The sequence below is a fragment of the Tachysurus vachellii genome, chromosome 8 (assembly GCF_030014155.1).
Source record: "Tachysurus vachellii isolate PV-2020 chromosome 8, HZAU_Pvac_v1, whole genome shotgun sequence".
In the NCBI taxonomy this organism is placed as follows: Eukaryota; Metazoa; Chordata; class Actinopteri; order Siluriformes; family Bagridae; genus Tachysurus; species Tachysurus vachellii.
The window spans coordinates 27,190,612-27,207,499 of record NC_083467.1 but is presented as its reverse complement, the minus strand read 5'-3'; the positions used below and the strand labels follow the sequence as shown (position 1 = coordinate 27,207,499).

The 16,888-nt window shown below is 39.9% G+C and overlaps 1 protein-coding gene across 2 annotated transcripts in view; it reads right to left on the bottom strand.

Annotated features, from left to right (window-relative positions):
• Positions 1–2,293: 2,293 nt before the first annotated feature.
• abca12 (ATP-binding cassette, sub-family A (ABC1), member 12) overlaps positions 2,294–16,888 on the bottom strand; it is an 85,061-nt gene continuing 70,466 nt past the window's right edge. For both annotated transcript variants that reach the window (XM_060877108.1, XM_060877109.1), the window contains exons 58-70: positions 15,564–15,741; positions 15,014–15,129; positions 14,093–14,252; positions 13,468–13,721; positions 12,621–12,831; positions 11,517–11,626; positions 11,280–11,430; positions 6,418–6,552; positions 5,651–5,754; positions 5,033–5,125; positions 4,840–4,945; positions 3,865–4,002; positions 2,294–2,885 (exon numbers count right to left, since the gene is read on the bottom strand). In XM_060877108.1, coding sequence (XP_060733091.1) covers positions 2,790–2,885; positions 3,865–4,002; positions 4,840–4,945; positions 5,033–5,125; positions 5,651–5,754; positions 6,418–6,552; positions 11,280–11,430; positions 11,517–11,626; positions 12,621–12,831; positions 13,468–13,721; positions 14,093–14,252; positions 15,014–15,129; positions 15,564–15,741 — 1,852 coding nt within the window. In that variant the 3' untranslated portion in view covers positions 2,294–2,789. The remainder of the gene's footprint in view (positions 2,886–3,864; positions 4,003–4,839; positions 4,946–5,032; positions 5,126–5,650; positions 5,755–6,417; positions 6,553–11,279; positions 11,431–11,516; positions 11,627–12,620; positions 12,832–13,467; positions 13,722–14,092; positions 14,253–15,013; positions 15,130–15,563; positions 15,742–16,888) is intronic.

Genomic DNA, 16,888 nt, shown 5'->3' with positions numbered 1-16,888 from the left:
ATATTCAATACGACATCACCGTGCTCGCCCGTGTACATCCTGATAGTGTTCACCGTGGAGGAAAAAAAAGAAATGATGAGTGACAGAGTAAACAATAGCACTAACAATACCATCTCATAAAAAAAAAATACAGCACTGGAGTTTAAAACAAACGTGTTTAAAAACAATCCTGTAAATATTCCGGCACAGAAAAACACAGTAAGAGTCGTACTGTGGCCAAATGTGTAATAAACTGCATATAATGCATTCATAACACATTATACACACTGCTTATGAAGATGCACTCACCTGTGGATTATTTTATTCTTCTAAATAACACATTTTAAGATGTGTTGTTTCTAACAGATTAGAAACCTTTAAGAAAATAATAGAAGAATATTAATTGTTCTTTGCTTTTTCTATGTCTGTTAATAACTGCTGTATGTCAATTGTTTATTACTTTGATGAGTTGTTTTAAATATAATAAAATATCGTAAATGCAGCAGGTTTTATCAAGAATTTGTTAATGAATAAATACATTCAAAGAACCTTGTAATCGTTAGTTTTCATAACATATTATAGTACGTTCATAAGCCTGTCATTATGATTAGTTACGAAGATCTACTACAAGTTATAGCAGTCTTTTGATTATATTATGCATTAGGAATTAGTTACTGTGACACCTTACACAGTAAGTAGTGTTCATGTCATATTGGGTCCATAAGACCTTCTAAAATATTATGCATTATGAATTCTTAAAATGTGCATTATAGAGTAAGCAGGGTTCATAACCTGTCATAATGCATTCATGAGGCTGTTCACATTATGATTAGTTACATAGTTATTTCTATCTTATATATTATGCAGAAGGAATTGTGAATGTGACACATTAAGTAGTGTTCATAACATGTAAGTAGTGTTCATAACATGTTATAATGCATATATTGATTAGTTATGAACATGCACTGCACTGTCAGGACTCATCCCGGACGTTTGGCCATGTGCGTCTGTTTATGTCAGCAAGTTTATGTTTGTGTCTGCCCCGCCTTTGTTTACTCCTCCCCATCTCTATACACCTGTTCCTTATGTATTAATCGTCATGTCTATTTAACAAATCATCGTCAGTGTATCGTCAGTGTTCGTCAGTGTATCGTCAGTGTTCGTCAGTGTATCGTCAGTGTTCGTCAGTGTATCGTCGGTGTTCGTCAGTGTATCGTCAGTGTTCGTCAGTGTATCGTCAGTGTTCGTCAGTGTATCGTCAGTGTTCGTCAGTGTTCGTCGGTGTTCGTCGGTGTATCGTCAGTGTTCGTCAGTGTATCGTCAGTGTTCGTCAGTGTATCGTCAGTGTTCGTCAGTGTATCGTCAGTGTTCGTCAGTGTATCGTCAGTGTTCGTCAGTGTATCGTCAGTGTATCGTCAGTGTTCGTCAGTGTATCGTCAGTGTACCGTCAGTGTATCGTCAGTGTTCGTCAGTGTATCGTCAGTGTTCGTCAGTGTATCATCAGTGTATCGTCGGTGTTCGTCGGTGTTCATCGGTGTTCGTCGGTGTATCGTCAGTGTTCGTCAGTGTATCGTCAGTGTTCGTCAGTGTTCGTCAGTGTATCGTCAGTGTTCGTCAGTGTATCGTCAGTGTTCGTCAGTGTATCGTCAGTGTTCGTCAGTGTATCGTCAGTGTTCGTCGGTGTTCATCGGTGTTCGTCGGTGTACCCTCGTCCTTTGTCCTGTTTAGTTTTCGTCTGTTAGTCCTGTTTTATGTATTATTATCATTTATTAAACTCTACTTATTTGAAGTTATCCTGCGTATGGTTCCGTCTTCCACCTCCCGGTTGTGACATGCGCATTATCATCTTTTCACATATTGCGTATTAAGAATTGTGTTAATAATTCTTAATACGCAATATGTGAAAAGATGATAATGCATAAGGAATGCATAGGGTTTTTTTTTAAGTCTCATTTTCTATGAAGGCCATGAATGTGATGGCCTACAGCATGAACACACTGATTGCATTTGACTTGCATTGTAAGTAGTTTATAACACATTATAATCACCAGATATATTTTAAACAATAATATCTGGTGATTATAATGTGTTATAAACACTACTTACAATGCAAGTCAAATGCAATCAGTGTGTTCATACTGTAGGCCATCACATTCATGGCCTTCATAGAAAATGAGACTTAAAAAAAAACCTACTGTAATCTTAATGCAAATATGACATAAAGGATTATAAACATGCTATAAACCTGTCAGTTGCTCATTTAGACCCAATTTAATCTGTAAGTTCTGATTAGTTCAAAAAACGAAACAAAACATCGTAAGAAGTTTCAGTGTTTATAATGAGTTATAATGCCCAGTACAGAGTCAATGTTATTTGTTATGTCCTGCATATTAACAACTCATAATGCACCATAATCATGTCCAATGCACTTTTTTTCATTAAAAGTTATATATCTGTATTTTTAATAACTATATTACAATGATGCAGTTACAGATCTTTATGAATACAGAGCAAGTAAAAACTCTTGGACATTGGTATTATCATTGTAATGAATATTAATGGCACAAGATTTGCATAGATGATTTTATAAAACTATAGCGGTAACGGACGATTAAATCAGAGATGTAGGTTTAATTAGTTCCGAAGAGAGGAGGTACATTACGACATAAATTAGTCAGTCCTGAAAGGGTGCCTTATATCCTTCATTATTCCATGAAAAAATATAACATAATGACTTTTTAATTTAAATATATCTAGAATATTACAGTAACACAAAACATAGAGTCTTTAGGAGTTAATTGTTATTCGTTTCACTGCATTTGACTGTCAGTATCGTCCACATCTGAGGTCTCGTCGTTGTCCTGCGCCGCTCCGCCGACCTTTCCCATAGCGAAGTTAATGAAGACCTGCAGAGACAAGCCGAGAGAAAAAGGTTAGACTCGTCTGTCAGTTTCACTCTGGCTGGGTTTCTCCTTCGGTCCTCTGTTTTCTTTCTCTACAGGAGGCTACATCGTATATTTTTTCGAAATGACTCGCTTTTCTTTTCGATTCTATCCAGTATATCAGCGCTCAGGAACACGAGGTGATAATTGCATCCTTATATTTTATTATTGTTACATTTCAAAGCTATCGAATAAAAAATTATGGCGGGGCAAAAAAACATCCTGTCCGTAAAAGATATCCTGCACGGCGCCCCTAGTGGTCTCACAACAACGAAATGCACTACAACTGTATCACTACTGCACTTATTATGTGCCTGTATTTTATTATGTAAGTATTTAAGAGCCTGTATTTATCCTGCAGAATCCCTATGAGCAGTGTGTGTGTGTGTGTGTGTGTGTGTGTGTGTGTGTGTGTGTGTGTGTGTGTGTGTGTGTGGTGTGTGTGTGCGTGTGCGTGCCTGTGCATGTGTGTGAGTTTATAGATAAGGTGCTGCTCAGAATACAGAAGAGGAGATGAACAGAGGGATGTATGTGTGTGTGTCTGTATGTAGAGTGTGTGTGGGCTGCAGGAGGAGGAGGAGGAGGAGGGGAGCATGAAGAGGGGAAGGTGAATGAGGAGAAGGTGGATGATGAAGAGGAGTGGAAGGAGGAGAAAGAGAAGGATGAAAAGGATAAGGATGAAGTGGGTAAAGAAGAGAAGGATAAAGAAGAAGAGGGAGAGAAGAAAAAAGGAGAAGTAAGAGGTAGATGAGAATGAGGAGGAGGAAGAGGAGGAGGGGGTGGATAAAGAGGTAGAGGGGAATAAAGATGAGGAGGATGAGGAAGAGGAGTAAAAATGATACAGTCTGTATGTGAGGAGGTGTGTTCAGTTTGATGGATTGATGGATAGGTGGTACAGGTGATGATTGACAGGTGTAACACAGCCCAAGCTTCCATCACTCACCTCATCCAGTGTGGTCTGACTGACAGAAAAGTTTTTGATCTTCAGCGCCGCCTTGTTGGACTCCAGCTGGTCAAAAATGTCAGCCACACCTCCAGGAGCTAGAGGAACGTGGTACTCCACCATAGATGAGTGATGGTCCTGTAGGAACACGACACAAAGAGATTCACTTACTCGGTTCCACCTAAAGCCACATGGGGGCGCTTCAACTCAGCTCAACTACAGCTACCAGTTTAAAATCATGTCAGCTACAGTTTCACAGAAATACTGTGCGCTGAGATTCCTGTTCATCAAACATCTCATTTCTTACAAATAATCACAAAAACATTTCTGCAGAAAAGAAACTAATCCCCTAGCTAACTTAGGCATGATGGAGGATCTGTGACGTCATCATTTTGAATAAAATTCTCTGCCAAGAAAAGTAATAAATTAAATAAATAAATAAACAAATAAATGGAATGTAAATTGAAATAAAACAGTTGGTTATGCTAATATGCCGTTGAAAATATTTTAATGTTGTAAAATTGTTGGAAAAAAGAAAAAAGCAGGAAAAGAATAATTATGTTTAGTGCAAATTAAATTAAATATAATGTAGAAATATATGCACATGTATTGATCAGTTCAGTAAAAAAAATTATTAATATAGAATAAAATAAAATAAAGTAAAATAAAATAAATGCAAAAATGTTACTAATAATACATATTTTTTATTCATTATCATTTATCTGGTGAATAAATAAGCAAATACATTCATTCAAATAAACGTTGTTTTTTGGTTTGTTTTTATAGTATTCTCACAATACATAATAATTTTTTTTTTTTTTTATTTTACTCTGTGTTATTATTTTTTCTATTTTTATTGCTCTCTTGAAGTTCCAAGACTTAGAAAGTGAATACTGGGCAGTTTCTAATTGTTTGTGCTGCTAATCTAGAGCAGATTCTTTGGTTTCTATCAAAAAACATGAAGAAGTGATTCACCTTCAGGAACGTGCTTGGGAAATGCTGCTCCATGAAGGTGCTGATGGAGTCCACATCGCACGCAGCTGAGGTCAGGTACATCTTCACCGTGAAGCCGCTTCCGAACCTGTCGAGACGAAAAGATCGTCATCGTTAATCTCTGGTGAAACAATAAGATAGATATAGATGAAGAGAGGAAGTGGAGATCGCTGACCTGTTCTTGATGTGCTGTAAGGAGCCTAAACATCTGAACTGGCCTTGGACCATGATGGCAAGCCGAGTGCACAGAGCTTCACACTCCTCCATACTGAAACACACACACAAAAATACAACATATTTCATGCTTTTTAATCTCACAGACTGCATCAAGGTGTTTGGTGTAAGAAGAAATAAAAGAACTAGTCCAGAATCTGATCCCAACTTGGCTTGTTTTCCTCCTGGAAAAGCTTCGAAGAAGAAATCTGGCTGTCTCTGTCAAGAGGGTCCAGCTGCTCTGAGCTTTCATCCAAAACATACCAAAATAGCTCCATGACCACAAAATAAAGCTTATGACATGACCATCACAGTCCACTGACCTGAATCTCACTGACACAAGAAACGAGTGGATCCAGGTGTCTATAAGATCAAACTTTGGCGTCTGATTGTGTGTAATATTCCATAATAACTTTGTAATGCCTTTTTTTATTCTGACCAATTTGTTTGTTTGTTTGGTTTGCTTGGTTTGCTTGCTTGTTTGTTTGTTTAGTTGGTTTGTTTGTTTGTTTGTATGTTGGTTGGTTGGCTAGTTGGTTGGTTGGTTGAGTTATGCATTGTAAACAAAAAAGTATTGTACCTGTGGGATGTGAGAACCACGGCACATTTCCCCATCACTTCCTCTGAGATGATCTTCCAGAGGTTGCGTTTGGAGCGAGGGTCCATTCCAGAGCTTGGCTCATCCTGAGAGAGAAAGAGAAAGAGAGAGAGAGAGAGAGAGAGAGAGAGAGAGAGAGAGAGAGAGAGAGAGATGGAATGGGGCCAAGCACATGAAGCAGGTGAGCATAAGTACGATCATCAGCACCACAGTAGATCACGAGTAGTAATAAAACCCATCAGGAGCTAAATGCTGAAATAAAAGAGTGTGGGTTGAAACCAGCAGCTGATAGAAGTGTTGGCAGATGAACAGATGGAGAATGAAGAATCTGTAATTATAAACTGTGAAGGTTTAAAACTGCAAAACAGATATTGGGATTGTAGTTGAGAAGGATGATCACAGTGTAGAGGAGCAGGAGGAAATGGAGATTGAGGAGAAAGAGGAGGAGGAAATGATGATGGAAGGGAGGGGGTGAAGGTTGAAGATCAGAAGATGGAAATGGAGGAAGAGATGGAGGAGATGAAGGAGGAAATGGAGATGGTGGAAGAGGTGGAAGGAGTGGGGCAGATGGAGGTGGAAGAGGTGGGGATGGAAATGGAGAAAGGGGTGGTGGAGGAGATGGAGATTGTGGATGAGGTGGAGGAGATGGAGATGGACTAGGAGGAGCTGAAGGTAGAATATATAGAGGAAGAGGTGGAGTACGGGGAGGTGGAGGTTTTGAAGGAAGCTATGAAGGTGGAGATGGTTACCAGGAGCAGGATCTGTGGCTGTCCAATCAAAGCCAGGGCTGTAGAGAGTTTACGGCGTGTTCCACAGCTGTAGCGTTCGCTGATGATGTGTCTGTGGTAGTTCAGCTCCAGTTTCTTCAGGAGATAGTTCACCACCTGAGACACAGAATATCTCACTATTGTTAAATGATCAGAATATCATCAGTTTGACAGTAAAACCTGTCAAGAAACAAGGTTTAGGATAAAACTAAGGAGTATTACAGCAAAAATAGTTCTCAGAGCGTTATGTTTTAGTGTCAGTGTGAAGCCTCGTCCATGTAGATTTCTGCCACAACCTTCTGCTCTGAAGAATGTCTACGAAATGGAGTCGATTATCATTCATTCATTCATTCATTCATTCATTCATTCATTCTCTACCGCTTATCCAAACTACCTCGGGTCACGGGGAGCCTGTGCCTATCTCAGGCGTCATCGGGCATCAAGGCAGGATACACCCTGGACGGAGTGCCAACCCATCACAGGGCACACACACACACTCTCATTCACTCACACACACACTACAGACAATTTTCCAGAGATGCCAATCTACCTACCATGCATGTCTTTGGACCGGGGAGGAAACCGGAGTACCCGGAGGAAACCCCCGAGGCACGGGGAGAACATGCAAACTCCACACACACAAGGTGGAGGTGGGAATCGAACCCCCAACCCTGGAGGTGTGAGGCGAACGTGCTAACCACTAAGCCACCGTGCCCCCTGGAGTCGATTAGTCGGAAAATTATAGATGACTCGCTTGGATTTATTTATTTTTTTGTTGATGCTTAAATGAAAGAAAGTAAAGAACTAGAACTTTCCTCACCTTGGAAAGTCTGGCTTTAGAGAACAGTCCTTAGTGATAATTATGACAGTGTGAAAGAGTTCATGTGTGTTCATCTCGTAATCACAATATTCCCGATCCTATTAATAAATGACCCGTCATATCCTTTATATATTTATATTAAACAGAACATTCACTAGTACTTTATTTTTTTTCCTATTTACTAATGAAAATGAGCATTTTTTCTCAACACTCTATTTCTAATAATACATTTCCAGCAATGCAGGTCATCAGTGTGTTCTAATGACTTGAGCTGAAAGCCATTAAAAGTGATTAATTAATGTAATGATGTTAGCAGCCGACTTCAGCGCGTAGAGCCACAGTGCATGGACTACACACTCATTAGCTTTCCCATCAATACCAATACATTTCCATGATATTTTTGTTTCTAGAATTAAAGCAACGTGTAATCTAGAGATGGACCTTCTGAGTCAGATAAAAGAAGCGCTAGTATTTTCATCTTTTTAAACCCACCAACCTTTTTCTACCTTTCTTTTTTAAGGTATTTTACTTTTAATTATTGATGCACTAATTATTCTCGTGAAAAGAAAAGAAAAAAAGCTTCGCTAGTCGGTTTAACACCGCAAACGCTGTGAGCACGGTAATGAGCGGCGTTCGAATTAAATCATCAGCGGTGAAGTTGAAGTGTGTTGAAGCGAAGCCTGTTCCGATGAACGCGTCGTAATTAATTGGGTTCCTTACATCAAAAGCTCCAAACAGCCAGACGTTGAATTTTAACATCTCTATGGTGAGGACCTGTGAGCTTTTACAATGACTCAGGTTTAAAATAAAGAGGACTGCTTAATTTTCCTTTCATATCAGCTATGATTCTATCCTTTAATTGCGTAACGATAACGTCCGGATTGGGGGTGAATAAAGTTGACAGAAACACAGCTCCTTATACCTCCATGAATCTCTTCGGCTCGGGTCAGTGTGAAAAAGTAAAAAAAAAAAAAGAACTGAAATTACTTCCATTAATCTTCCGAGAGTAAGAGCCATTACCTCCAGCATTAAAGAGATGAGAATTATTACAGAGCTGAGTGTGTTGGAGAAACTCTCGTGTTTTTTAACATTGTAATAAACGACTAATAGTAGAAGGGACGTCCATCAACAGAAATATACGGGGAGCACCGAGGAACAGATTGTGTGGAGCAGAAAGTTGTCCTGTCTATTTATTTAACCATCGGTACTTTACAAAAAAGGCTGTTTTTCAATACTTGAGCTCATGGTCTTCATAAAGAATGAGAAATAATGTGCCAAAGATGTTATAATGGGAATCACATCAGCTCATATGATGATGTCATAATAGACATTTCAGGAGCTCACATTCCTATGACGTCATCGTGGACCGTAATGTCATAATGGACATTTCAGGCACTCAGATAATGATCAAGACATTCTGAAGGACTAGTATTTGTCTATGTGTCAGATTAGTTATTTTTGGAAGCCAGATATGTTGTATAGGAGTCAGATTTGGATTTTGTCCGAGTCAGATTTGTTTGATGGGGTCAGATTTAGTTTTATTGGAGTTTTATAGGAGTCAGATGCACCAGACCTCAGCACTGTAAGGAAAAGGACCTTATAAATCCTTGTCTTTTAATACATCCTTGTCTAATAGCTAATGAAGATCTCACCACCGCAGTCCAAGCCAGAGGTTTTTTTCAGCTGAATTACCACTGTGGCAATAAACAATTAAATAATTAGAATTTATTGCTAATCAATATGGAGAAACATTAAGTGCTCTCAGTCACATCAGTGAGAAACCAAGACCAAAGCCACCAAAACTAGAGTGGATTCCTGTTCTCTGTACATGCAGGAGGGAACTACTGACCTCCACACTAAACATCCTGGACCTCCACACTGACCTCCACACTAAACATCCTGGACCTCCACACTGACCTCCACACTAAACATCCTGGACCTCCACACTGACCTCCACACTAAACATCCTGGACCTCCACACTGACCTCCACACTAAACATCCTGGACCTCCACACTGACCTCCACACTGAACATCATGGACCTCCACACTGACCTCCACACTAAACATCCTGGACCTCCACACTGACCTCCACACTGAACATCATGGACCTCCACACTGACCTCCACACTAAACATCCTGGACCTCCACACTGACCTCCACACTAAACATCCTGGACCTCCACACTGACCTCCACACTAAACATCCTGGACCTCCACACTGACCTCCACACTAAACATCCTGGACCTCCACACTGACCTCCACACTGAACATCATGGACCTCCACACTGACCTCCACACTAAACATCCTGGACCTCCACACTGACCTCCACACTAAACATCCTGGACCTCCACACTGACCTCCACACTAAACATCCTGGACCTCGACACTGAACATCATGGACATCCACACTGAACATCATGGACATCCACACTGACCTCCACACTAAACGTCCTGGACCTCCACACTGAGCTCCACACTGACCTCTGCACTGACATCTACATTGCACATTAGGGACCTCCACACTGCACATCATGGACGTCCACACTGACCTCTACACTGCACATCATGGATGTCAACACTCACCTCTACACTGACTTCAAGACTGACCTCTACACTGACCAACACATGGAACATCATGGACCTCCACACTGACTTCCAAACTGACCTCTACACTGACCTCCACACTGACCACTACACTGACCTCTACACTGCACATCATGGATGTCCACACTCACCTCTACACTGAACATAATGGACCTCCACACTGAACCTCATGGTCCTCCACACTGACCTCTACACTGACCTCTACACTAAACATCATTTATCTCACACTGACCTCCAAACTGACCTCCACACTGCACATCATGGACATCTACACTGACCTCTACACTGACCTTTACACTGACCTCCACACTGACCTTCACGTCGCATATCATGGACATCCAAACTAACCTCTACACTGAACATCATTTATCTCACATTGACCTCCAAACTGACCTCTACACTGACCTCTACACTGAACAATATGGATCTCCGCACTGACCTCTTCACACTGACCTCAACACTGACCTCTACACTGAACATCATTTATCTCACATTGACCTCCAAACTGACCTCTACACTGACCTCTAGACTGAACATCATGGATCTCCGCACTGACCTCTACACTGACCTCTTCACACTGACCTCAACACTGACCTCTACACTGACCTCTACACTGAACATCATTTATCTCACATTGACTTCTACACTGACCTCTTCACACTGACCTCTACATTGCACATCATGGACCTCCACACTGACCCCTGCACACTGACCTCAACACTGACCTCTGCACTGACCTTCATGGACCTCCACACTGACCTCCATTCTGATCTCAACACTGACCTCAACCAGAAAGGAATTTCTGATGACATATCCCATGCATTCCAGTTGGTTGTTATGGTGTTACTAGCTGGTTGCTATAGTTTTCACATAGTTGCTATAGTAGTTTAGGTGCTTTCTAAGGTGATGCTATGTGTTAACCATAGTATTGCAATTGGTTTTTAAGATGTTGATAGCTGGTTGCTACAGGGTTCTGGCAGGTTGGAAGGGTGTTGCTAAGTTGTTGGTAGAGTATTTTTTATGGTTGCTAGGTAATTGCTATGGTATCCCAGTTGTTTGCTAGGGTTTAGTGTTGTGTTTTAACTCAGATGTGCTAATGAGAAACTGAAGTGTTGAGTTGATTTCAGCTTCAAAGGTTAAACTAGAAGATTATTCATCTATCCAGACTTTGCTTAAATTGATAGCAACAACCTGGCGGAGCAGGCCCACCCAACCTTCTCAAAAAAAAAAAAAACACTGTTGTTTTTACTGAAACAGTCAAACCTACGGTTGTAGGTCCTACACACTCATGAGTAATGAAGGAAAGTTGATTAGAGTGCACTGGGAAATAATTAACTGAAGTAGAAGAGCAGAAGAGGAATGTGTCTGGTGGTGTGCTGTATGAGTAAGCTAGCATTAGCATAAAGACTCTTTCCCACCTGATCGATCTCTCTCTTGCAGATACCCCTGATGCGAGCATAGTAGTACAGATGCTCTTCTCCTGTCAGCAGGTTATCCAGAGCGTCCACTTGCGGGCAGTAACCGATATTAATCCCCTCCGTCCTGCAGTCCATGATGTCCACCATTTTCCTGAAACATAGCGTGCACATCAGAAATAAAACAAACAAAAGGTACTAGGAGCTTGAGTCTGGAAAATGAAGGAGTGAACAAATTACCCATCCCAGTCGAGCACTTGCGCTGAGCCATGACTTGGACTGATGTCTCCGGTTAGCATCTTAAACGTGGTTGTCTTTCCTGCTCCGTTGACTCCCAGCAATCCAAAGCACTGAAATAGAGAACATTTCGAGAAAAAGTTTGTTTTAATAATGGGATAAGTTTATAACACATTTATGAGCCATCATTAGCTTTATTTATTAATTTATTAATTTTTTTATTCATTCATTAAATATTAAAATTAGTTATATTTGTCCTCTATTAGTTCATAATAAGTAACATACCTACAAAAATTATGGTGATTTAATAAGGCCATTGCTTTATAACATGTTTATAAGCCATTAATACAATTATTTCTTTATTATTTTTAGGCTATTATTAATACTATTGTCAAATACAATATAATTTGTGACTCAATTACTATAACTTCAGCTTTTAATATCTTCTTATTACATGATTACACAGTTGTATACATAACTAATATACCATATATAAACTGTGACAAAATAACATCGTTAAGTTTATAACATGCTTATATGCCATTAATTGATGAAGCATTATTTATTTAATGAGTATTAAAACCTGGATTTACTTTTGCACAGAACTTTCATTGATGATTATTAACTCATATACAACCAATTATAAATAACCATATAACGTGTTCATAAGACACTCATAGAAAATGAATAAGCTGTTTGTTCTTAGGATCTTGTTATAACGCATATCAGCTTTTTTCTTTATTTTTCTTTTATTCTTCATAAAAATGTCCTTAATGGGGTAATTAATCATATTGATTTAATATGATTAATTACACCTTAGCGAATAAATGCACTACTTTCTGAACTAAAATAGTAATTTATTACTTTGAATAAGGATTAAATAGCGCTTGCTTTATAAACCTTTTATAAAAGATTAATAAATGAGTTATTATATTGTTATAAACTTTATGCAAGCAAAGTCAAGAAAATTAGCTAGAGAACCTGATTATGACAGAAGAAGTCTTTATTTCTGAAGGTGTTTGTGTAAGAGTCAATGAGTGTAGTTTATAAATGGTTTATAACCAGGTATGAACAGTGTGAGGATTGTAAAAGCAGCTGAGCACTGACCTCTCCCGCTGGGATGCCGAAGGACAGCTTGTTGACGGCCTGCACACGGCGGTTCAGATGTCGGTACACCTTGCTGAGCCGACTGACCTGCAGCAGATCTGAACTGGCGGCTCCGCTGTCCACACGCTGGCGTTCAGCCAACACGTCCTCATCCGCGTCCTCGACCCGACGTCCTGTCTGAGGCACCGACTGCCGCCGTGTCCACAACCGCCTTATGTGAGACAGACAAGGCGTCAACATGGGAAGCAGAACAGGAGACCTTTCACTGACACTGAACATGGATTCACGTAAAGCTCACAAAGTATTAGCGTCAAAACGCTAATTAGTTATTTATAAAAAAAAAAAAGTCAGTGAATTCTTTTTAAATATGCAAATACATAAAAAAATAACAAAAAAGATGTCAAATAAATGATATGTTATAGATATGTTAGAAAATTGTCAATTAAATATAAAAAATTAATTTGTGAGTTAATGAGCATGATGTCCTGATGATGTCATGAGGTGCATTTGACTTAATGGGCATGTCATTCTGATGATGTCATAAGGGGCATTAAGGAGGATGAGATAATGATCATGATGTCATGATCATGTTGTGATCACGTAATCAAGTGCATTCGACATAATGAGGTTGACGTCCTGATGATGTCAGTACAGGAGCTGCCATGATGTCCTAATGGGTGTTCCTAGAACTGACATTTTGTCAATGATGTCATCAATGGTATCCAATCAGCACCCTTACTTCACGTTCAGACTAAATCAAACTCTCTACCATCACTCGTTGTTGTCAGTTTTTTTGCTTTCAATTATTTTCATCAGTTCTTCCACCAGTCTCTGCCCTGCTTCTCACCCGACTTTGCGGAACAGCGACTTGTTCATCAGAAGCCGCAGACTGAAGCAGATGAAGCCCTGCAGGAACAGTGAGATCAACATCCATCCCAGGACGTCCATGCTGAATGGGTTCTTATAGGCGTCCACGCCATATGTGCTGAGGATCTGGACCTGCAGGTCCACACGTGCCAGCTCCATCAGCCCGTTCCCAAAGCTGAACTGAGGGAACACCAGGAATATTTTGCTGAGGGTGCGGTACACCACCTGGATGTGCTGTGTGGAGAAAAAACAAACATGCTGATCATTAACACTAACACCTAACTACACCTGAGCATAAATATTGGCACCTACCAACCACCACTTTTATGAACAATACAGAATTCCCAGCAATCCTTCACTTTATTAGCAACATTTATTAATAAAGCTCTTTCTTTGACCCTCATGAACTCGGCACTTTATCAAACAAGAGATATTTAAATTTATCACACATTGTATTTATTACAGTTTATCAACTAACTATCAAAAAATAAATAAATAAATTAATTATAGTAACTAATCCTGCTCTATATGCTGATATTTTAGGATGGATTTTTAATCTTATCAGGATTATGCGGCACTTAACCAGACCTCAGCTTTGTCCTTACCTCGTTGCTCTGGTTAGCTTGTCCCAGGAAGTAGACGATGGCTGTAGAGATGATGGTGTTCATGCTGATGAAGAGGTTAGCGCACACGTAGCTGATGAAGGCCATCTCTGCGTCTTTGAACAAGGTTGATATGAGGTACATCCAGGGGAAGCTGGCAAATCTGTAAAAGAACCAAGGAGAGAAAAAAAAAAGAACAGCAGCATCAGCAATGGTGTCTGAAAAAAGGAGAGAAAAGTAGTAAGTAAAGAAGGGAAAACGTTTAGGAGGCAAGCTGAGAGACGCAGAAGATAAACGACTTCATCAGCTCTTTCCATGGCAAAGCTCTTTTCTGGCTTTTTTAGAACAATCTCCTTTTTTTATTCATTACTCTCGGTGATTGGGGTGGTAAAGGATAGAGGAAAGAAGAGAGCTGTGTTTATCTGTGTGTGTGTGTGTGTGTGTGTGTGTGTGTGTGTGTGTGTGTGATTTCCACATAGATGTGAGGATGCTCAGCTGACGTTATTCAGCAGCTCTGGGTTTAAATTGTTCTCAGTGCAATTAGCAGAGTGATGGAGTGAAAAAATAAAATCACGTCTTCGGAGCGTCAGTGTTAATTTCTTTGACAAAAACAATAAACGTCCATCAACAACCTCTGATCCGTGAAGAATTGTAAACAATAACTGAAAAAAATAATAATTCAGTGTGGAAAAAATCCAGAACAATGATCAGCGTCTTCTCGAATAATCCACACTAGAATGATGTCAGTAGTTTTCCTCAAAAAAAAGAACAAAAAGTTTTTTGGCTGAATAACAAGGTGTATGTAATGACTGCGGTATCTAACGGTCGTGTGTGTGTGTGCGTGTGTGTGTTCATTACATCTCTTATTAACACTAGATACTGTATAATAAATTCATAATAAAGGTGTTGCGCTTTAATCCTGACCCAAAGAGCACGAGCAGCAGTGAGACGGCTCCCAGGTTGAGTCTGTCCGTGAAGGCAGGAAGCTGGAACGCTGCAATCACGATGATGGAGAGTGTCACAGGAACCATGTAGAGGGCCTGAGAGAGAGAGAGAGAGAGAGAGAGAGAGAGAGAGTGAGAGAGAGAGAGAGAAAGAGAGAGTGAGAGAAAGAGAGAGAGAGGGAGAGAGAGACAGAGAGAAAGAGAGAGTTCAATAACAGGGTTGTGTTACAACCTGGTGTCAGTGTGAGAACTTTGTGTATTTTATTCGTGTATTTAAGCTAAAGCTAATACTTTTATTTTGTTGTATTTTATTTATTTATTATATTTCTCTTTATTTTCATTATTTAATTATTTACAGCAAATTTTATATATATATATATATATATATATATATATATATATATATATATATATATATATATATATATATATATATAAAATATTACTAATTATTATTACTAATCTTGTGGAAACTTTTCCTCTGACTGTGTGTGTTTCTGTCTCGTTTCTGTCTCGTTTCTGTCTCGTACCATATCGTAGAAGAAGTTAATGATCCAGTAGAAAGTTTCACTGATTCCTGATATGTGCTGCAGCATCTTAGAGCCGCTGTGATGCTCCTGAACTTCGTAGATGACAAAGCTGGCTGTCATGATGGAGAAGCCGGTGAGGACACACATTGCCACCAGGACATTGACCAAGTTACGAACCCTAAGAAATGCAGAGAACGTCTTTAATGGACAAGATGGTAGGACACGAGAAAAAATTTAGACAGCAGAAGATACGAGATAATAAACCAGAAATAATCAGGCTTACGATACGATCGCATATACACAATTCTTAACGTGTCTTATTAAGTTCTTATCTTGGTGCCGTGACCCAGATATATATCCTCTCTTTTTCTCTATCTATCTGTCTGTCTGTCTGTCTGTCTGTCTGTCTGTCTGTCTGCCCCAATCTCTCTCTCTCTCTCTCTCTCTCTCTCTCTCTCTCTCTCTATCTCTCTCCTGCTATCTCTCTCTCTTCTCCTCTCTCCTCCTCTCTCCTGCTCTCTCTCTTCTCGTCTCTCTCTCTTCTCCTCTCTCTCTCTTCTCCTCTCTCTGTCTCTGTCTCTGTCTCTCTCTCTCTCTCTCTGTCTCTCTCTCTGTCTCTCTGTCTCTCTCTCTGTGTGTGTCCCTCTCTCTCTCTCTCTCTCTCTCTCTCTCTCTCTGGCCAGGCAGTTTGTACAGTATGTCTTGTACACAGGGTGACAGGAAAAAACACCAAAAATAAATAAATTAATTAATTAAAATCATAGTAAAAAGTCTTAGAGCTTAAATGTAGGCGCAAAAAAACAAAACCTGTCTTTTCAAATCTTCTAGACCGTCAAGATATTTCTTCAAATATGTGTGCTGGATATTTTTGAGATGCATGTGAACCTTCTGCAAAGTTCTGGCTCAACATGTCTCTGACTTTTACACAAGTCCCGATCACTCGCTCTGGGGTTTTTAACACAGCTCCCCTCAGCTGTACTTCCTCCCTCTGGCCTTGCTTCTCACTATTACTCTTCCACGAGGGCAAGAACACGGCCAAAGGCCAGGCACGACGAGAGTCCAGAACAAATGAGAAAATCGATCTAAAGAGCACGAGCGGCCTCCACACAGCGGAGGTGAACCTTCTGCGCTAATGTGAGCGGGGTTTGTAAGAGCAAACAGCAATGGGTGAAAAAAAAGACGGAGGAAAAACAAGGGTCTGTTTATAAAATGACTCAGGATTTCCCTGATGGGATGAAATGATATAAATGATAATGAGGTTATAGAAATGAGAAAGCTTCTTTTACAGCATCGGTTTAGAAAGGAAGAAAGAAAGAAAGAAAGAA